At 36.4% G+C, this 24327-nt stretch overlaps 1 protein-coding gene across 1 annotated transcript in view; it reads left to right on the top strand.

Annotated features, from left to right (window-relative positions):
• Nucleotides 1-7448: 7448 nt before the first annotated feature.
• LOC134531057 (exocyst complex component 4) overlaps nt 7449-24327 on the top strand; it is a 144321-nt gene continuing 127442 nt past the window's right edge. The window contains exons 1-2 of the mRNA XM_063366571.1: nt 7449-7598; nt 15441-15602. Coding sequence (XP_063222641.1) covers nt 7527-7598; nt 15441-15602 — 234 coding nt within the window. The 5' untranslated portion in view covers nt 7449-7526. The remainder of the gene's footprint in view (nt 7599-15440; nt 15603-24327) is intronic.

Consider the following 24327-nt stretch of genomic DNA (forward strand, 5'->3'; position numbering starts at 1 on the left):
ACGTTTACGCGGTCGGATTAGGTCCTGAACCGTAAAAAACGGACCGGGCACGCACAGAGAGGTGAATAGAAAAAGGTTTGGTTTATGCTAAATGACTATATTTACCGGACGTTACTTGCGATGAAGACAATGGTTGTGGTCTCTCCGTGGGACGTAGGTCCGCCCCGGTCCGCGAGTCGAGTAGAACTGCGGAACTGGCATGGCGTCCGGTGGCGCGTCGGCCCCTGCCGCGCCAAGCTTGACCTCATTACGTTAAAAACTAAATGACTGCGTCTGGAAGAGACTTTAAGGTCGCAAAATTCGTAATTAATTGTTTGAGGGGGAATGGGTGTGGTTCGTCTCTAGTCCACTCGGATTTAGTGTGCTTTATAATAATAATGTCTGGTTTGGCCGTTCGGCTCGGTGGCTCGCTCGACTCGGGTGGGCCACGGCCAGGGGTGCGTTCCGTTAGCGGGAGAGTATACTGGCGGTTGCAGGTCGGGCTTAGGGATGGTCGTCGGTCGGACGACGTCAAATTATCATAGGGAAATGAGTTACCGACACTACCTATTACCATCTGAGATAACTATTTGGAGTTGCAACGTCACAAAGAAATGGTAAAGTCTCTCCGAATCATTTACAGTTAGATGTATGGATATAATCTTAGAATTTACCGGAGAGAAAAAAGAAAAAAAAAACATTTTTTCTTTCGGCGTGGCAGGGAGTAGAACCCACGATCGCAGAAACCGAAAGCTGACGTCACAGAAGTCGCGCGCCTTAGACCACTCAGCTAACGAACATAACGTAATTTGTGGGACATTTTACAGTTATGAGATACTCACTCTTAGTCGAAAGAGTTACAGACGGACAGACAAACATACAGGTGAAGCTAATATAAAGCATGTAAAAACACACGGTTTTGAATCGTAAATTGTAGTTTTATGGTTTAATACAAAGCAGGTTTGACGTCAATGTAGTTTTTGGTTATTTTAATTATATCTGTTGCAAGATAAAGTTCGCGGCATATTTCTTTACTGCAGTTGTAAACATTCCGAATCACAATACAAACAAACAGCTGACTAACATTCTACCAGAAAAAAAACTGTCTTGCAACAAAAGTTACCCAATTCTGGTTTATTTCATTACCAACACACCCATTATTACACCAAACGCTTCGTCAGGGTCCGGTTAGCCAACCGCAGGCTAAGTATGGGTCATAATACACCCCTCGTTCGTTAACCGGAGGCTAGCCTTACCTGGAGGCTAGCTAACCTGAGGATTTAGCCGGAGGTCATAATATCGGCCCTAAAGGATGAACGAGTTACGACACCTGATAAAAGAGCCAGATCCTATACACAGATAAATATAGTTTAAAAAACTAAAAAAAAACATGCTTTTAAAGAATATCAAACTAAAAAGTTAAAAATAAATATAGTTTAAAAAAATAAAGAAACGTGCTTTTAAAGAAAATCAAACTAAATAGTAAAAAATAATTTTAAAATTTAATTTATGACAATAGTATATAAGCAATACTAGTATAAATGAGAAAAAAGCTTGAGGCGCTTTGTGCCATATTTTTTGTATATTAAGTGCCCCATGCTTTTTTCTCATTTATACTAGTATTGCTTATATAATATTGTCATAAATTAAATTTTAAAATTATTTTTTACTTTTTAGTTTGATAATCTTTAAAAGCACGTTTCTTTAGTTTTTTAAACTATATTTATTTTTAACTTTTTAGTTTGATATTCTTTAAAAGCATGTTTTTTTTTGTTTTTTAAACTATATTTATTTTTAACTTTTTAGTTTGATATTCTTTAAAAGCATGTTTTTTTAGTTTTTTAAACTATATTTATGTATAATTATCATAGGGAAATGAGTTACCGACACTACCTATTACCATCTGAGATAACTATTTGGAGTTGCAACGTCACAAAGAAATGGTAAAGTCTCTCCGAATCATTTACAGTTAGATGTATGGATATAATCTTAGAATTTACCGGAGAGAAAAAAGAAAAAAAAATTTTCTTTCGGCGTGGCCGGGAGTAGAACCCACGATCGCAGAAACCGAAAGCTGACGTCACAGAAGTCGCGCGCCTTAGGGCCGATATTATGACCTCCGGCTAAATCCTCAGGTTAGCTAGCCTCCAGGTAAGGCTAGCCTCCGGTTAACGCAAGAGGGGTGTATTATGACCCATACTTAGCCTGCGGTTGGCTAACCGGAACCTGACGAAGCGTGTGGTGTAATAATGGTTGTGTTGGTAATGAAATAAAACAGAATTTGGTAACTTTTGTTGCAAGACAGTTATTTTTTCTGGTAGAATGTTAGTCAGCTGTTTGTTTGTTTTGTGATTCGGAATGTTTACAGTTGCCGTAAAGAAATATGCCGCGAACTTTATCTTGCAACAGATATAATTAAATTAACCAAAAACTACTTTGACGTCAAACCTGCTTTGTATTAAACCATAAAATTTCAATTTACGATTCAAAACCGTGTGTTTTCAACTTTACTCTTGTATAGAAACTCATGATTTTGTTAGGTTATATATTAAGCCAAAACTAACGAAGTAATTCTATACCAACAAATAAATAGGGATGCCATTTTTGCTAGAGAACACTTATTTCTTTCATAAATTTATTTCATAATCAAATAATATAGACCCCGTTTCGGGAAAATACTTGTCGATTTTCATTTCACTGGTGTAGGTTTCATTTTTGTACTAATAGTTTCGTATCACGTATCCAAATTAATCCGATCCTGATGGAATTAGTTTGTGGTATAGGATGCTTGCTGTTTTAATTTAGTAGGTTGAGAGATCCTAGATATATTCACTGGGGAAATAATTATGATTGTAAAATGTATAAAAAAAATATATATTTTTACAAGACCTGACATAATTTGTTTGCATCGTGATATGTTAGGTATTTTGTGTAATGTACAGAATTTTTCAACATTCTAAATTAAAACAGCAAGTATAATGTAAAACAAGACCAACATATAAAGGGTCATGCCGATAGGATCAAGGGATAAACTTGGATACGGTAAACAAAATAATTCCAGTGCTGTTTTCGTTTTGCACTTGCGTGGTAGGTACCTAGATAATAAGTACCTAATGGTATGTAAGATAGGGAAGGGATAATTGGGTAACATTTATTTTCACATTCAATTGTATTCATTGAATTAGAACCACGTCTGAAGTCGTATGAAGTGCATTTCATTCCCGGCATATGTCCACTGTATTACGAATAAAAATTCACAGATACAACTTCCACGAAAACACACATTTTATAGGTAATAATAACCCTCGTTTTGCAATTTTAAAATTCACTTATTTACACATATTCTTAAACAGCAACATTTAAGTTTATATACATAGCATACGTTTATGTACTTCGTGATCAATTAAAGTCAAATAATAATACACGACTCGACGAGAATAGAAAAGCGTGACTACACTTTCATGCCATGTAATTTTTAATAAAACTTTGACGAATACGGCGAAGCATTTTACATTTAGAAATAAATTATTCCATCGCATCCTGCAAATATTCAATAGAATTCCTCAAATAGTCATCATCACTATCAACAACTAACCTCGCCTGATACATCGCCATTTTATTTTCTGTTGCTTAGCCTCCGGTTAAGCAGCTAGCGGCCGGTTCATCCACCCGCTAGGTTAGCCGGAACTTTAACTGGAAGGTAGACGTTAACAGGGAGTCATAAAACCGAAATAAGAGCTAGCCTGCGGTTAAATTTTAGCCGGAACTTTAGCCGGAGGTCATAAAACCGGCCCTTAGACCACTCAGCTAACGAACGTAACGTAATTTGTGGGACATTTTACAGTTATGAGATACTCACTCTTAGTCGAAAGAGTTACAGACGGACAGACAAACATACAGGTGAAGCTAATATAAAGCATGTAAAAAGAACGAAATGACCGAGATCAACGAATCGTTCTGAACGAATCTTTCACGTAACTGATCCGAAAGTACCGGATCTGTCAAAAGAACCGTTCTGCCCATCATAGAGGTGGGTCGAAAAGTATTAACCTGATACTTTGTCACTGATACGCGCCTGTATCAGGAACGGCAAACGAGTACACTTGAAAAGTATCAGAGATTTTAGTATCAGTTCAGAATTCACCTGGAACAACACTACGGCCAATGAGCGCAGTACCCGATCTCAGATGACGGTCACTTGGGCGGAGCTTGTGAAAGGGGAGGGAGCAGGAACGACGAATAAGGGATAAAGAAGGGAAAGAATGTAGGGGAGGAAGCGCAGGGGAAGGCGTTGAAGCCTTGAAGGAGAGGCGCAAAGCGATATTGTTACAAGCAGGGCTGCCACTCATGGGTTTTTCCACCCAGATCTGGGTTTTTCCAATGGTGTTTGGGTTTCTGGGTATTTAAATAATGAATTCCAACAATTCTAGGTTTTTTATAATTTTAATTATTTTTATACCTAAAACAATAATAAAGGTAGTAGCTACTGTATATGTTGCAATATCTGTTTGATAAATGCAAACAAGTCTATGTGTTTCACACACAAAAATACATATAAACACAAAACTAGTTTTCAAGAAGCTAAGTCCCAACCCACCTCTACCCCAGTCGCAACCCACCTTTATCTCTAGCTAATAGGCCGCCCCCAGCATGATCACTTAATCCTCACGCACTACCATCCTTCATTTACCCAATGGGGCGCAGGGAACTCCCATCTGCTTGTACAAGCCAAGATTATATACAAATTGGGTACAATATCATTACTGTCAATATTTACATATTTAGCCATTGTAGCATGTTCCATAAGATGTCACTGACTGTCCTAATCATATGTTAATTTATGACTCTTGGAATGCTCCCAACAAGAGCGGAAACTTGCTTCTTGCCTGAGTAATGACACAATGAATTCCACTTATTTGTATTCTGCAGCACGCGCCATCTATCGGCGCCCAGTGCATCACCATCTTACAGGATATGAGCGTAGTCATAGAGATTTAGGTAAAAAATATCCTGCGGTGTCGGGGCAGCCATGTTTGTTTCAGGGATGAGCATGTAGCCTCGCACAAGGTGGCCGAGGCCAAATGCAGGACACGACAAATCTTTCGACCCATTTTGAAAAAGTGGACAGTACATTTTGTGGTGAAAGTTTGTAGCAATCGACTGATGTAGGTGGTATATCTGCACATTACTTAGTTTGTCAGCTTCGAATTGTTTAAAATATTAAAAAATTTGAGGTGCAAGGGTGTTTATTAATGTAGTATTGTTAAAGACCTATGCTTTAAAAAAATTAAATAAATATTAGTTTTGATGAGGGCAAACATTTTGTGAAGTGTGTTTATTCTTTCATTGGTGTAAATGAAACCAATAACATTTTATAAAAGGTTGAATTCATAGCATTTTTCGCGCGGCCTCAATCCAGTTTTTCATGCACGGAGTTGTTGCGAAAAGCATATACAGAAAATCTGTGGATCCATTTAGAAAAAGTGGACAGTATAATGTTTTTCAGATTTTTTTTTTATAAATTTATGTGTATTTATAAATATCGTAGTGATAAGACTTTATTTTTATTGTTAATAAAGATCTCTGCTTTTAAAATGTTTAGGGTAAATGTTTTTGTCCAAAGGTTATGTCTTGGAAACCAATATGGTAGAATACAGTATGTATTTTGTTGCTTTTTGCATATACCTATGGAAGTTGACCGAGGTCCGAGTATGTTGTAGGGATGCAACATCGCTCTTAAAAACATCGATATCACGAACATCGATGTTCAAAAGAAAAAGCATCGATGTAAAAAAAAATCGTTCTGACAACCGATACATCGATGTTTTAACCGATGTTTTTAAATATCAGGAAAAACATGCCAAAATTATTTAAATTATAGTATGTAGCGAAAAATCATACCTACTACAGGTTCCTGACCACAATATCCACAAGATAGCTGTGAAAGTTGAGCGGTGACCGTAACATTATATAGCGGAGAAATAAAGATAAAGGTGTACTGCACTGCCCTTAAGTGGTTTCAAGATTCTGTATTGGTTGTTTTATGCCTAAAAATTACTCCAAAACCACGCCTTTTAGCCATTTTCACTCTACTAAAAACACGGTTTAAAAACTTAATCCGCATTCAAAAGTACCTTTCGGCATTCAGCGAACACTTAAATGCTTTTCGTAAACATACCCCACTCGGATATCTTACGTAGTTTTCAAATCACGTTTTTCCTGAAGCTCTGTGCACCGTATGCAGGAGATTATCCGGGGGGGGGGGGGGGGGGGGTTAGGGGTTCAATTTCCCCCCCCCCCCTTTAGCGTTAAATCTTTAGTTAAATTTCTTATTCATCACTCAAATAAATTTCATATTAAAAATTAATAAAAAATTTTACCATTACAATATTTAAATTTAAGTACCGAAAACTGCTGAAATAGCACTATTTTACACCTTAAAATCCAAATTTTCCCGGGGGAGGACCCCCGGACCCACCACTTTAATACAGGGGGGGTGTGGGGGCATTCTTAACACCCCAAATACACAAATCCTGGCTACGCCACTGACTGTATGTGTGCCCGGGCAGCCTGCAGCCTTAAGACACAGGCTTATTTAAAATAAAATTACCCTTGTCTTTTAGGTTTTTAGTTATCATTTCGTGAATATATTGTAAATAGTACAGATCATGAGAGATCTATCTATCCAAAAACCATTGCGATACGACATTTAGTTTTCAACAAAACTTTTTTTTTTAATTTTCGATACTTATAAAACTTACATTTTTAAGTATAAATAAATGTTATAAACGCTAAACCATTTTGGTTGGTATCCTTATTTTTTTACAGTATTTGAATAAGTCTATATTCAATTAAAAAATAACTATTTTTTACACAATTTATTTTTAATTGGAAAAAAATTTAGGGAAAAAGCATGAAGTATATGTGCAGGTTTCAAATGTAACATTAATTTTCTCGATAGAGCTAGCGAGACCGTATCGGTACCAATTAATAGCTTGTATGTACAACAAGCTATGAAATTGTCCATAAAGTCTCGCTGCTTTTTTCCTTATATTTTTCAAAATTTAAAAGAAAATTCTTGTGTAAACAACGGTACCTATTTATTTTTTCCAAATGATTTTACACATCTTAAAGTACTGGAAAAAAATTGATGCTGAAATCAACCAAATAGTTCAGTAAGTATTTACAACATTTTTGATACCTACTTAAAAATGTAGGTTTTTATAGTAAGTATAGATAGTTAAAAAATTGTATCTTAAAAACCAAATGTATCGTAACGTTTTTTTATATATATTCAATAAATATTCATGAAATGATAGCCAAAATATTATAAAAAACTAGGGTAATTTTAATGATGAACGATGTCGATGTTTTGGACTTTTTCGTCGATGCATCGGCGATGTATCGCTCTTCAGAACATCGATGCTAACATCGATGTTTCATGAACGATACATCGATGTTTTGAAAACATCGATGTATCGTTTGCATCCCTAATGTTGTTTGAAAATTGAAAGCAACAGAGTTTTGAAAATGTTTGGAACTTGGATATGTTGTGTATAGCTGAAATGGCATTGCCACCAACAAAGCCACCTCGGGGTGTAAAATCACCCCGAGAAACGGTACGGAGTTAGTTAACTTATATTTCTTTATTTTAAATTGCGTTAATAGAAATGAAACCTGTGTGACATACTACATGATTTCAGCGGCGTAATTTTATGTCAATTTGAGGTAGCTAGTTTATTATAAAAGGATCTGATTGAGGCAGTTAATGTGGCCAAAGAAATACATACATTATGGGTTTAATGAAGGCTTTTTTACTTCAGACCGAGTAGACTAGTTAGTTTTGTTAGGAAGGTGGTTAAGGAACTGGGAAAGGAAACCAGGGAAGCACGGGATGCGTACATGGAAAGGATGATGGAGAAAGGGGGGCGGGGAAACTGGGCAGATCTGTACCGATATGTTAGGAGAGTAAAGGGGGAGAAGGGATTGCCAGTATTAAAGGGGAGAGAAGAGCAAGAGTATGTGAGTGACCTGGAAAAGGCTCGTTTACTGCAGGAACAATACTTATCGGTTTTTGTAAACGGAGGAGTATGGTGCGGAGCACAAGAGGAGAAGTCAGGGGGAGAGAGAGGGTTGGAAATACGGAGGGATGATGTACTAAGGGAGTTGAGGAGACTGAATGTGAGGAAGGCGGTTGGGCCAGATGGGATAGGGAACAGGCACCTCAAGCTGGGAGGGAAGGTGATAGGAAAGTACCTGCAAGTACTGTATGCGCAGTCACTGGAGGAGGGACAGCTGCCGAGGCAGTAGAAAGAGGCTGTGGTGGTGCCCATCTATAAAGGGAGTGGGAATAAGGCACACCCGGCAAACTATAGGCCGGTCAGCTTGACGTCTAACGTAGGCAAGGTGATGGAGAGGCTGGTAGTGAAGTATATAGTAGAGAGGGTGGAGGAAAGGGACTGGATGGATGAGAGGCAGCACGGCTTCCGAAGGGGTTACTCCTGTGAAACGCAGATGGCGGGGCTGTTGGAGGACTTGGTGGAGGCAGTGGATGAGGGGAAGCAGGTAGACGCTATTTTTATAGATTTTGAGAAAGCGTTTGACAGGGTGCCGCACAGGAGGGTGATGGAAAAGGTGGAGGGGTTGATAGAGGACAGGAGGGTGGTAAATTGGACAGGGGACTTCTTGAGGGACAGGATCCAGCGAGTGAGAGTGGGTAAGGAATGGTCAGAAGAGGGAAATGTGATGTCAGGGGTACCACAAGGCAGTGTCATGGGACCCCTGCTCTTCCTGATCATGATGAATGATGTAGGGGAGGGGTTGAAAAGTAGACTGCGGTTGTTTGCGGACGATTGTGTGCTCTATGAAACTGTGGGGGAAGGGGCGCACCTGGCAGAGGACTTGCAGAAACTGGAGTGCTGGTCGAGGGAAAACGAAATGGGTATAAATGTAGGGAAAACAAAGGTGGTGAGGTTCACGAGGAAGAGAAGGGTGGAGGGAAAAGTGTACTGCTGGAAGGGACAGGTGATCCAGGAAGCTGAGGAGTATAAGTACCTGGGAGTGATCCTGCAGAACGACTTGGGGTGGGGAAAGCAGGTCAAGAAGGTGGTGAAGAAGGGCAGAATGGGGTTAGGGCTGCTTAGCAGGACACTGAAAGGGACAGGTAGGAATGTAAAGGAAAAGGCGTACGTGACATTGGTACGGCCAGTGTTGGAGTATGCCGCGGCGGTGTGGGACCCCTATGTGGAGAAGGAAATTGAGGAGTTGGAGAGGGTGCAGCACAAGGCAGCGAGATGGGTGACGAATATGTGGAGGAGAAGGGAAGGCGAAGGCAGGATGGGGGAAACACACAGACCATCGGTGATGATGAAGGAGCTGGGGTGGGCCACGCTGCAAGAAAGGAGACAGGTGGAAAGGCTGGTGAGATTGAATAAGGTAATTCGTGGGGGGGAGGGGGGCTGGGGAAAGCTGGGAGCTAGGTTGCACAGAGGGCTGTATCGAGGAAGGAGGGATCATGAGTGGAAGATTCAGAGAGAATGGAGACGGACAGAGAGAGGAAGACAGGTATTCCTTGTGAGGACGGGGCGAGAGTGGAACGAACTTGAGGGGAGGACACTGGATCTGGGAGGAGGGAAGGACTTACGAAGGAGGCTCCAGAGGGGGGAGGAGTGATGGTAGTTGGGGGATGGGAACTCCTTGCCACCGGGCGGAAGCCCAATTGCAGGTGTAAATTGTTATTATTATTATTATTATTATATTGTTCATGATGTGGAAATTTGGACTGACGTTGGCCGGCGTACACAGGCAGAGGGGTGTATTTCTTAATTTGATTAACCTGCAAAATTTAGTTTATGTTTCAATTACTTGACTGCAAGTGGCCCTTTGAGTGTATAAGGAAATATTGGAGGAAGTTGCGTTAATTGTGATGGACAGAAGTGTACATGGGAAACGGTAAAGAAAAAAAAGATTTTGCATTTTTCTTTAGTTCCTGATACTTTATGAGCATTCTGTTAAATGCCATTGCGGTATTTTAAATACTTTTTTGAAGTTAATCTTTTGTTAGTTTGGCATGTTAAATATGGTTAGGTTATGTAGTAACAAGAAAAATTCTTTAATTTTGTGTAATCATGTGAATAGTTGGTTAGGTTATATATATATATATATATATATATATATATATATATATATATATATATATACATATATATATATTTTTTTTTAATGCATACTGTAAAAGATTGGATAGTGTTGAAGAAAAGGACAATTCGGGAAAATAACCATAGAAATCTGAAAATGAGTTTTTTTTCTCATTAAAAGGGAGTTGTGATATTGCATGTTTCACTTTGAATGGTTTTTGAGGTTAGGTTAGCTTCATTATCAAATTTAAAATACTGGAAAAATGGTGTTAACAATTATTTAGTAAATGCGTAATGTAAATGCACCTAACCTTTTTTTTTTATTATTTTGTATATATCTAGCAGAGGGGCATATTAATATGAATAAAATAATCCAAAAGCTAAATATTTTACTTTCAGACATTTTTCTAATTAGCAGTTTCTGGAAATGATTTCCTATCATATTGCCATTTATTTGAGAAAATTGTTTAATTTTATCCTAAAGGGGTTCCAAAGGGTGAAGTGGAGTTGATATCTTCATCATTGCAGGCCCCATGCCTGCTCACAAGGATATAATGAGTTGCTGTGATAAGACCCTTCTCCCAGGGATAAGAAGCAGCCCAGGTGTAATATTCAAAAGATATCTTGGAACTCAATCAAGCATAAATAGCCAGTAGGCTATACATATATGTCTCAGACAATATCAACAGAGCGAGGAAAACGGGAAAATTCTTATTTAATATCAATATATACAGCTTGGTGGATCTTAACACAAGAATAATTTGTTGCAAAAGTTACTTGTGCATGATCTAGTAAGCAATAAGCTACCCTGAATTGATAATCGCACATTAGTATCTGCGCTGCGTGCTTAGAAACTTAGGCGCTTAAATTGTGGGACAACTTGCATGATCAAAAATGCAAAGTAAAAGTTAGTAGGTACTAACACAATTATTGAACAAAGACCTTAAAGCAATGCAAAAGCATCATAATGGGCGTTCTTTTTGCAAACAATATTAAATTCTACATTAAAATTTTTTCACCAGATGATTTATTCAACTCCAAAATGACATTATTCAAGCTAATAATTGGTGTACTAGAAATCTGGTTACTCTTAATAAAAATAAAATTAAGATAATTACCTTCCAGTCAATTATAACTGTAATCTTAACAACTTTAAATCTCTAAAACCTACTGCATTTAAAGATGGAATCATTTTAGACTCTAAATTATACTTTCATAAACATGTTGACTGTCTATATTCTTCCTTCCATAGAATCTTGGTCCTAATAAAATACATTACTTTTTATGCTAATAATTATGATTCAATCCTATCACTTTATTTTGCTTTAATTAGAACCAAATTAGAAAATATTAATCTATTATTTTGATTAATATTAATACAATAGACTGTAATAAAATAGAAAAGTATTCAAAACAAAATAAACTAATTACCTAATATAAAGAAACTTCCACAACCAACTCATACTATTCTTTCAGATTGTAGAATTCAACTAGATGCTTGTTTTGTTCAGAAATGGTTTGTAACTATAAAATCAAATGCAATCATGTCCTTACTAATACAGGTTTGAGAATCCCCCAATTAGCAGTCGGGTCATTCCGTACAAAATCAACACACTAATATAAAATAATTTACTTGACCACCTCAGAATTTGATGAAATTTGGTATGAAGGTTGGCCTCATAGAGATTAAGAAAATTGCCGAAATTTTTTTTTTTCAAATATTTCAAACGGTTTCAAAATTATGGCTTTGTAAAGTTTCCCAAAATCCGCCAAAAAAACATAGCCGACATATTTTGAAATCACCATAGCTTTTCTCCTAATTGAGCTAGAGAGATGGGAGTGGTGTTATTTTAATGAGTTTTAAATGCTCTTTCTTTCGATGTACAACACAACATTCACTACATATATAAAAAGTGTTTTTGAGAAATGAAATTCAAAATTTTGATTTTGATTTTCTCAAAAAGTGTATTTTGAAAAGTTTAAAAAATTCCTACAAATAGTTTATACTTTTGCTAAGTGAATCTCAAAATTTCAAAGTGGGAGGCTAATGGGTTCATAGTTGAATAATAATTAAAAAAAAAAGTGTTTTATGAAACTATTAGTCAGCCTACCTACTACAGATTTTTTTTCTATATTGCATTAATTGTGAACTTAAAATTAAATTTTTAACACATATCTTAAGCAAAAATTATTCAGAACTTCATGATTTGTGAAGTTTTTAATGGCTTCTTCAGATGTTAGTACATAAATCCTTCCTGTAGGAGTGGTGGTATCAACTTTACAAAGTACATGTCAGTGGTATCCACAATATGTCCTGTTTTCTTGTATATGAAAATGATGGTGAAGGACCAGCAGGATGCAGAAATGTCACTTTTAGTTCATCTTCCTCTTCATTCTTCTCCAACACATATGCCAGCCACTATTTTTGGTCATATGCATATACTAACTTCTGTCATTTGTATTTTTTCAGGGCATTTTTGGATGGTCATTGTTTCCTCTGTTATATCTTTAGAGAATATTTTTACACATATCTTTGATACACTTGAATTTACAGCCATATAAGCAGGATATGGCTGTGTTCCCTTTTATTTACTGCTGGGCTGAAACTGTTATTCAGAAATTTGTTAGACTCAGCATTCTCATCTTGTGTGGAGAAGGTGAAATTAATTCCAGATAAATTTTCAACTGCCCATTCATAAAGTTGGATAGGTGTTAAAATTTGGTCATTATATGGACGTTGTAGGCTTGCTCTTGCAAAAAGTCTCTTCACTGAGCCCCTAACTCCATCACATGGTCCTTTTCCATGAGTGCAAAAATGCTATTCTGCCTCTACATTAAAATCTTGCTTATGATAACTTAAGTTGATAAAGTTTTTCTTATTTTTATATTGTGCAGCACATCCATATGAGTAATAACAAATCTTTTTTGGCACTGATTGAAACTTTGTTGTCATGAATTAAACATGTTTTTTCTGGAATGTATACACAGAAACAGTGTTATGCTCCAAACTGGTGAAATTACAGCAAAACTTAAATGCTTAAGTTTATTATTCTCTATGTAATAAATTTCAAAAATGGGTGTATTGTCTCGTGATCACTTGCCCAGTGGAAACTTTGAGCTTTATCCTGAACTGCAATATTATAGTTTTTAGAGAAGTCTAGGTTTACTATAAAGTTAGACTCTTTAATATTTTCTCTTTTGTCATTAATGAATTATGACTGCTGCTTTGCAATAAAATCATGCTTTTTTAAAATTGTTACTTTGTCAAGAAAATATTTACAAAATCCTCATTACATTTCTGTATAGTTTCGAGACTGTAAAGATCACCTGGCAGTGAGATTAAAATTTTTATTAATGTTATTATGCAAATATTTTACATAAGCAGTACTTGTTGAAAGTATTGCTATTATGCACCACTATGAATTCCGCCCTAAGTCTTTAATAATATGGTATTCTTTATTTCCTATAATTTTTAAATGTTTTAGTTCTAAATTTTACTTTATTTATTCATACATTAGTAGTTGTCTAATTTATTTTATTTATTATCTCTTTTGTTTTGTAATGAATCACTCAGTATGTTGTATTGGCAAATTTTGTTACTGCTAGAATATTTTAAATTAATATATATTTGTGCATGTTGTGTCCTTTGTGTGTCATTTTATTTATGTTTGGTTTTTTCTTTATGTTGTGCCTATTCCTTAAATTTTAAAACTGTTGGTAGGGAGTTTTATAAATAAAGACACAAAGCTTGGATGAGTAGAAATGCAAAACCAGTCAATTTAACATTATAAACAAAACGTTAAGAATATACATTCACAGTGATCCAGGGATACAATTAATTATGCCCATACAAATGGCAAAAAACTTTTCATAGTGGCATGAACTGACTAGACAGAATTCATATATCCTAGGGGACAACTATACTACAAGATTAACTACATGTTCATCGAGATTCCAAAAATGGGAAAATAGAAGCAGAATATGTGTGGTGATCATGGGTACGTAACTAAACGACTACCACAAAGTTAAGACTGGACAAAGCAAAGAGCACAAAATATGTTGCAGCTAAAAACAATTTTAAGTTTTAGAAATGTTAATGAGCATTACACAAACTATTGACCAAATATTGCCACCAGATACCATGATGACTCCAACTGTGAAACAAATACTTACATTGCACCCGCGATCGGCCTCTATGCCACTGTCAACCCTAACAAGCTAACACACTCAATAAACAAACAATAATGAGAGAGAGGCCCGCATTGTGAGAGCGTAAATCGCCTCATCTGGAGTTCAACCCGACACATGCGCAAAGGGAAAGAGAGATCTGTCAAATGAGGGGTAAGGAGAGGGACACGGAGGAAGTTTCACACTGCGCCACCACCCAACATGGCCAATCTTGTCTGAAGCAGAACTGAGAGCCACGAGTACACTCGTGCCATCCAAGGGCAATGCCAATTTTTAGGGGCTTTTCCTTAAAAAAAAATATATATTATAAATTCCAAAAATTGTGTTTTTTGTGTGCTGCAAATGTTTGGTTGGTTGTCCCACATAAGCACGTTTTAAAATTTAGACTGGTTATTTTTTTTGTTTGCAACATTGCTTAACCTTTTGCTGGGCCAATTGGCATTGATATTGCTTTCTTTGGTCAGGAAGTCTACATCTAGCAAAAGTTATTAAAGTAATGTAAAAGTAATAAAACTGAAGAACATTGCCATGTAAAAGTATCTAAATAAACAATAAATCATTAATGTCCAGGAGCGTTTTGATTACTTGCAATTTATGTTTCCGTGTCTCACTTCAGTTTGTAGCGTCACATTTAATATAAATAGTAGTTGGAAACTGCCCACGTAGAGCATATGAAAATTGTCATTGGAAAGGTTTTTGTTTTCTAAAATATCAGCACATTCCTGCCAACAAATCTATTTTGTATTTTGTTTGATTTTGCTTTTTTTTATATAATATATAAAATGACTGTGATGTAAAAATAATTATAATAAAATATTATTTGAAAGTCCTGAAATCTGCTCACCAAACATTTGTCAGCATCCTGTTAATGCATGGGGAGCGAGCATAGCATAAACTGTGTTTATTCCTTGACTTAGATAATTTATAGTTGGATAATCATTAGCTTATCATTTACTGTGGCAATAGAGATCTTTAAGCTTTAAATTGTTTCTAAATCTTCATTAAAGCTCAGTTGCATATATATATATATATATTCATAAAGTATTAGATGATATTTAACAAATTTTGCCCTTGTTAAAATTCTTTATCTTGGCAGATTTGCAGTTGCTGTTTTGAAAGTTGTTTGTTCTCTTGCAGAGCGGGCTGCTTATGTCAGTGATCCGCACTTTGTCAGCAAGCGAATCAAATGAACAGAGGGACAGAGAGAAAGCGAAACTAGAGAAAGAGTACAAGAGAAGTGATCAGAAGCTAGATGAACTGGTGTTGCTTCATGATCAAGACCTTACCCAAGTGATGCAGGTAGGTTTCCTAATGTAGGTTATATGTTAAAATATTTTAAAACTGTAAAAGTTCTGTATCATGATTCTGATCCTTGATTCTGTATACATTGATCTTGTGGTACATGGTGCTTTCTGTTTTAATTTAGTACGTCGAAAGATCCTGAACATAGCGAAAGCTTGTGTTTACCTAATAATGACTTATGATAGTAAGTTTAAATACGAAAGAAAAAAATTCCACAAGACATGACATCTTTGTATGTATTGTAATATTTTTGTTTTGGCCAGGATCTTTCTATGTACTAAATTAAAACGTAAGCATCATATACATACAACAGGATCAATTATACTGGATCAAGCCATCAGAATCATGAGAGAAACTGTACTGTTAAAAATGTGAGTGTGGTTTAGGTAAGTTTATTGCATTTATTAGATATTTTGTGTGTGTAAGTTTGTACAAAGGTAGTACATATATAAAAAAAAATCTGAAACATATTTTTGACTACTACTAATGTTGCTTGATTGTCCTGCAAAGAGGAGTTCTTGAACTCACAAGATTCTGCAATAGTCAGTTTTGGGGAGGGCAGTGAAATCCAGGGAAATATTGAAGTATAAACAAAGTAGATACTATAAAAAAAAAAAAACAAGAAAATATTGAAGAGAGAATTTTACAATTGCTTTGAAATTTATGTGGCAGAAATTTAGGTGATTTTCCTTCAATATTTATTTGTGGTAATGTGTAGTTCATTGGATATTTTAAATGGAGTGTGAATCAACCAAAAAAAAAATTTTTTTTTCATGCATCTAAAATTAATACTTTCTTATTTATTTGTGTGATTTTTTGATGTTACGAGCTGATATTTACATGGACATTTGTATATTGCCTGATATAAAGGGCTGATTCTTTTAATAGTCTAGTCATTTAGGAGTTTTACTTGGAAGGTCTTCGGATAGTTTTGAAAATGGGTATATTTATAGAATTTTCACTTTGCCATCTTGTATCTTTGCAGCTCATGCTACTATATTGTAAAAATAGCACTTAAAAACAGTTTTTTGACAATATCTCCTTTCTGACTCATTTTATGATAAAAAATAGTTATGCAATAAATTAAACTAGAGCAAATTTGCTATGATTAATGTAGTAATATTTTTTTTTTGTAAAATCAATAGTTTCAGCGTAGAAGTGCTGCAAAGTCTTCTCCAACACGCATATTGGAGAAAAAACTCATTTACGCACCACCGTGTGTTATAGTAAGTGGCACATTTTTTTTGTGCAATCCCCTGTAGGTCTACACAAGTAATGCACTAATTACAAAATTTAGTGCAATGTCCTTCGCTATCCGTGATGGACAAGGTTTTGCAGGTTCATTATCTTCTGAACTGACCAAAATGTCACAGATAGAAATTTCATTTACATCATCCGCAATAGGTTTATCAGCTTCACTGGAATCACCTTGTTCCTCAATTGCTTTATAGGTTTGCTCTAGAACATGTGATACATACTTGCTACCACAATTTCCGTTGTTAAAAGGTTTTTATTTTATTTTTATTTTTTAAAGTGTTGCATCTTTGGTTTTTATCAGGTTTTATTGTAATTTCATTTACTTCAGTATTTTTTATTCCTATCTTATGTTTGCATATTTAATTTGATTCTAGAAGTTATTTGTCAATTTAAATTAAAATTTCTAAGTTATATTTGTGCTTGCAAGCAGTATTAATGGTTATGACTTATGAGAAATGCGCGAGTTGGGGAATTTGGCACGTGGACTGTTGGCGGCCCTGGATTTCTTTTGCTGGAGATGGCCGCAGGCTGTGCACAAATAGATAAGTGGAGAACGAGAGTGGGAGATCCACAGAAGCAGTGAGCGCAGGAAGATGCCGAGAGTGCAAGCTGAGGGGACTTGTGCGGCAGCTGAGGCTGATGTTATCGAAATGGCTCGTCCACATTGCCAGCATGGGTGCAACAATAGCCGCCTACAAGAAACGCCCACCGACAACTGTTGCTGCACCGAAATTATGTAAGTTGTCTGATCCACCTTGTATGGGTTTGGATAGCCCGGGAATATGGATTAACTGCATTTTCATTAGTGGTTACAGAGTTTTTAACTTTGTTTCGGCAAGTGAAATACATTTAGCAAATGCATTCAGGATAAAAAAAGTGTTGGCTACCAGCGCACCAACAGGAACCTTCCATCTGTATCAGCTGAACTTGACTGTGCTCGCTGCTGGGTGTGTTACATTCCAGGTGGGCCCGGCTTAACAACCCAGAGTAGTAATAAGATACTTTCATCACTGGACAGTTTATGATGCTTTATACAATGATTTTGAAGTTATGTTTTTAAGTTTTTTCTACTAGAATTTATAATAAAAGGATTTCTTTGCACAGTCTTTTGTTTTATTGTGATTTATTCCAATACATGGATCACCACGTAAGTATGTCCAGATGATTTTCTGCACATGTTCACTGTAGCTCATCGCTCAATTAAAAAAAAAAAACCTTCCCTTTGTTAACTTTTAACGATGGTACAGTGTTCCACGGATATGTCCCAGGAGGGTAACAATGGTCACCCTGGGCCAATGCAGACGCTTGGGGTAGAATTTATATTTGAAAGACCCAAAAACGAAGATAGAGCCAGCAGCAGGCGTGAAATTATCTATTAGTTAATATAAATTCATTTTTGTGAGCTGCAGACGACACAACCAAATGCAGTGACAGTCAAGTGACAACTTCGTGAACAATGAAGTTGCTTTCCCTTATAAAGGTGAATACAAATGGAAGCAACCCAGTGGGTCAACTACCAATCACAAAACAGAACCAGGTACATGACCATATAAGGAAAGTAGGTACGTTTTAGACATTTGTTCCCTTAAAATTTGGAAAGTAACTTTGCACCACAGCAGAGGCGCTATTCTTGATGGTCGGAATAATTCGCTAGCAGAATTTGCTAAACCCAATTCTTGAACTCTCGCTAGCAGAATTATGTATCGGAATTACGTCTCAAACTGTCGAAATTATTCCATCACCTCCTTTGCTGGCGGAATTACAATTCTAATAGAGATTTTAGTGTTTGTTGTTCTTTGAAACTTTGATTTGCTCAAAATGGAGGTTTTGTTTTGGTTCTGAAATACTTAAAAATCGCGTGGATGGTTAGTTAAGTTAGGTTAGCTACATTTAAAACCAGCAATAACTTGTTCACAGAGTTGCAGGTTATTGGATATAATTTTAATTATTTCTAAAAGGGAACCAAAACATTATTTACATAAACTCATATGCGCTCGGTTTAAGAATATGTCCAATTTACTACATTTAAAAATTACATCATGAGTGCCATTCCAACCTTTAAAATGTGTGTGCTTGTAGGAAATAGCTTGTGATTGAACTAAAAATCAAAGTCTAAGAATATTACATTTATTTTGGTTATTGGCAATGTCAGTTTCATAAGTATTAACAAAAGTTATATTTACAATTGTTGGTTACTTAACATTTTATCTAATGTACATAACAAATATGGAAATTTTTGCTGTGTAAAAATTTGATAACTCAATTGTTGTTTCATGTTAAGTACTATTAGGTACATAGTTTCCGTATAATGTAATTTGTTTTTCACACTAAATATTGCAAAAATGTATCATGTTTTGAGAGGATCAGAAATAGAGTGGTAGCTTTATATAGACTAGGTATGCTCATTTTATTTGTAAAAAGGTTCATCTATTCCGAAGTTAAAGTGCACTCGCAATGAGTCCATTTACACATGAATTTCGCTCGGGAACAATTGATTGTAAAAATAAAGGTAATCCTTTTTACCCCTCTCTATCTTGCTAACCTAGCCAACATTCCTACCATGGAGGTACACACATGTAGAAAATATAATCAAAAACATACAATAATTAACATCATATATTATTTATTTAATAACGACAGACAATATAGTTGCTGAAAGATTTTCTGATAATTACATACTTTTTTTCCAAGAAGCCCCTTCTCCAAAAAATTAAAAAAATTCTCACCAAAATAAGTGCCAATGAATTGTCCATAAAAGTTATCATTTTGCAATGACTTGCTGTGAATATAAAAATCTTAATGTACACATTCATAAATGATTTGCTGAACCAAGAAGAACTGTTTAAAATTTATTTTCACCTCAAAGTAGACACAAAATTATGATACAAGTTGGAGCCAAATTAGCAGACACTACGGACTAAAAAAGGTGTCTTTGTAAGTGATAAGATATTTTTAACTTTTAAAGAACACTTGATTGTGTAAACATTTTGTATAAATATTTGTATTGTACTTTTGCTCACAAGAAATAAAATTGACATTTGCATTACACAATATTTTTTCCCTGCTTAAACATCTTTTTATTTTCATATAAGTCATAGAATTTTCTGTTTCTTGGGTGTAACTTTACAACTCATTTTTAGTTATTACTTTAATATTCATACAGATTACTTCCACACCCAAAAAAAAAGAGACAGAAATTAATAACCGATAAAATTGTGTTGTAAACAGTAAAAGAAATGGCAGAGATGAATATAATGGAGAAATAACATACGCTGCTTTCCTCATTGTGATTGGCCTTCTACCAGTCGTTGACACTAAAAGCAACATTGCCACACTTCCATAGAGACTTTTCGTCAACTTGACAATGTTGATTCCGATAGCCAGTATATCAGTTTCAAGAATAGACATTTAGCTTTCTGTCTGAATGAAACTTGCGGATCATTCCGCCAGTGCAATTATTCCAACAGCGTCAAGAATTGGGCCCCAGGGCTTGTCCTCATTGGCTGGCGAGACAGCACCCAGCAAAAGTTCTGGTCCATTGCTGTGCAGTCGTGCACCTATTTGCTGGGTTTACCCACTAATTTGAGGCGTGAGAAATAACTTTGTGCGACAAATATTTGCACCCATGTCTCACCAGTGTCTTCCTTTCTTACTAATCAGAAGATACTTTAAAATTGAAAAAAATGTAATTAATACTGTTACGATTTATTAAAATGAAATAATAAATCATTATGGGAAAACTACTGGGTTCGTAAATGGATAGCCCAATTACAGATTTTACTACAGTTTTATTGATTGCCACTATTTATATCACTAACAAATAATCTTCTAAAAATGCTGATTAATCAATTACACTTAAAAATTGTGCTTCCCCAGTCACTCAGTTTTTACACACCGCACACCTCGCTGGGCCGCACCTCTGGCACATCTCTCGCCGCAGCACCCCTCGTGGACCTCCGTCGCGGGACTCCGTCGCTGCACTCCGCCGCCGCCGTCGCACTTCCCTTCGCAGAGGGTCCGCTCGACGCTTCGCTCGGAACTTCGCTCGGGACTCTCACCGCACCCGCTGCACTCTCGTCACCCAGCTATCGCTGAGAAACTAGCTCGCCGAGGAACTCCTCGCCCAGGAACACTGCTGCACCCGCGACAGACTCTCTCGGCCCGGATCTCCGCCGCACCCGCGGCACTATCGTCCAGATCAACTCCACTCTCAACTGACTCGGAGGCCGGCATCCTGGGCTTATGTAGGACCAGGCGCCACTTCTAGAAGTCACGAGCGCGGCCGGGGCCAGTCGCGTCATTCCACGCCGACCCGACGCCAGAAATCTCGAGACACGCATTGGGAGCTCGCGCAGCAGCTGCCAGGTGTCAAGTTAACACCGCCGATACAGAGCGACGTGCGGGGAATGGAGGGATGGAGGGAGGGGAAGCAGCAACCCTTGTAATCCACCAGGTGCACACGGCACGTCTCACGTTGCGGCGGCCACGTGCGTTAGTGGCCATGCTGGGCTGCCAGCCAGCTCTGAACCTGTGCGCGCCGCGGCCCTGCTCATGTTCGTAACAATAAATATGTTAATTTGAACTCATCAAATAAAATAGAAAAATATTTATACAAAAAAATACATTCATTTTAATGTAAAATCTAGCCAAAACTAATAATAATATTTAAGTACAATCAAAATACCTTAAATATAATAACTATGCATAATAGATGATACATGAGTATAAATTAATTATGAAACATGAAGAAAACATCAGCAATATAGCATTCTCAGTTATGGTATTATTAGTAGCAGGGGGCAGGAATTATGCTATGTTACAGCTTCTACATTTGGAGTAAATGTTAAGGATATCAAGGGATCAATGATTCCAGACGATTGAGATGCTGATGATGTCAAAGCTGGCTCAGTGTTGTGTATGAGAAATTATTTAAAAAAAAAATAAGAATTGTTTATATGAGAAACATACTATTAAAAAAATTATCCCATATTAAATTAATATTTAGTAAAACAATCATACAAAAACATAAATTTCAATGATAAAAAATTCAGTGTGTATATTGCATAGCAATGGATAAAATAATTTTTAAGTACTTCCGATAACAGTCGAGCATTTCCGATAATACTCTTAATTCTCTGACTCTTGATCAAGTAAATTAAAAATACATGGTAAAATTTACTATTGCATTGAATACATTTATATTACACTCCAAATTTATTAAGAAAATACGTAAAATAACATGTACTTTCTAAAATTATTGTTGACAGAATGTAACAATAATTTCACAATACTAATGCTTGATTTTATTTACAAAATAATGTGAAAATATGAACTTAATAAAATATATTTCATTTATTTTAAAACTTAAGTCAAAACATATTCAAATGACTTACCTTTCATAAGACAAATATTTAGATTACACTCGAAATTCTTTGTAGCAATAGGAATGATAACCTATTATTTCGTCATTCCAATTATCAGGCAGCACATCTCGATATTTGTGTTGATGATGCTTCCGAGCAGATAAAAAAGTTATGCAAGAAAGCAAATTTCTTTACTTCTCTTTTCTCTCGAAAAGTAGGGTTTTCACAAAGCAAATTACATAAAAAACACTCCATAATTATTTTGCAGCACAAAAAAACATTTCTTTAAATTATTTCTTGAGAGACAAACACGTCGACTGAAAAAATCTTTGCACTGTTATGGTCCACACTAACATGGGATACCTGATACATAGTAAGCAATGCTCTGCGCATGCGTACCGATGTGACTCCGCTGTAGTAGCGAAATGCAGAAAAGAAATAGATTTTTAATTTCATGAATTTCGAATATGTATTCAATTGGAGGACCAGGATAATGTACCATGCAATTTGTAGGACAATGTGACTGTTAAATTATATATATATGTTGAGGCCATTTGTGGTGGCCTCAGTCGTCTTGATTTTTATTATAACTTTTATGGTGCGTAAAGGTTGTTTTAAGATGAGTAAATTGTTTTATAATATTATTTATAGTATTATACTAGTTAATGGTGTATGTAAATTATTTATTCGTTGTTTTGTTGTACGCTTATTATTCTTATTTGGTAGTGGCAACCGCTAGAAATAACCAGAACGATCGAGCGGAGTGAGGGGGGCAGTACAGGAGGGGGTGGTGACGTCAGCTGACGTAAGAAGGGGAAACGGCGGTCAGCTGTTTTTGACGGACAGTCTGTGTGTTGACCGCGGGCCGCGGAACTATCCGGCAGAGACGACAATTGGCTTTTCAGCGATGAGCTACGAGTGTGACGTTACGTGATTAATATTGAAGATGACGGTAATGCCACGACACCCTCGGCGAAGTAACACCAGACGTGGTGTATGAGAATGCGATATCGTGGGCCTAGTGCACTGGTCATCAATGTAGCGCGATGCTACAGGCGCTACAAGGTGAGCGGGGTTTACATCCGACCCCGGCGCACACCGACTACAGAGGTATGCCTCTAGAACAAGTAAGTGCGAGAACTGGATTTGTAACTTTTGGTTCCGCTGGTGTGACTTGCGGGCAACGTGTTTAAAACAGAGTGCGGCGATGGAAATTACTGGTAGAACTATCTAGACGTCACTATTTCGTTTTTCCACCCTCCCCTCCTCCGTAATAGACTTTATGGGACTTTGGTTTATTTTAAGTATAGTGTAAGAGTGTTTGTATGCGAATGTCACCAACGTACATTATATTTAATTATAGTAATTGAAATGGTATCACGAATTGGATTTATAGGTTGCTTTCCTTTTTTACCGTACTTAATGCTGGTCATTTTATTTCTGGTAATTCATTATATATATGTTAACTATCACAATAAGTTTAGCAGGGCTGTCGGTTAATTTAGTACGTTAATGATTGCTCTTGCGCACTGGTCAAATTTTAAGCCAGTCCATGCGCGTCTATTTAAGTTAATTTTACTACACTTTCATTATCAATATGTCCGTAGAGACGCGTATACGGGACTGGCGTGGCGGGTGCGGACGTGTTCAACTACCCCGGTATAAGGGGGGTTGGCCACAATGTATATGTGAACTAAGCATCAGAAAAAAATCACCTGGTTAGTAAACATTTTTGATGACCTTGTTATCGATACCATACATTTTGTAGGACAAATATTTTTTTCGAATAATTCAGATAATTATCTTGAGATTTGACAAAAAAAAAACAGTTAGTAATCAAGTTTTGAAAATCATCAAATCAACATAATTTATCCCTGCTACCCCTATTCGCTACCGCAATCGAAAATTTTTGTAAGAGAAAAAGTTGGGTGTCTCATCAAAATGAAGCTACTCATGAAAAATTAGCATGATAGTGATCATTTGCAAAAATAGACCCTGGCTCCTGGACCAATAGGATCATTGTCTCAATGTCTATTGAAGCGTGTTTTCGCGATCGCTCTGCATATTTGGTACTGCGGTCTGCTACAGCTTCTGGATATCCA

This window comes from Bacillus rossius, chromosome 3 (assembly GCF_032445375.1).
Source record: "Bacillus rossius redtenbacheri isolate Brsri chromosome 3, Brsri_v3, whole genome shotgun sequence".
Taxonomy (NCBI): domain Eukaryota; kingdom Metazoa; phylum Arthropoda; class Insecta; order Phasmatodea; family Bacillidae; genus Bacillus; species Bacillus rossius.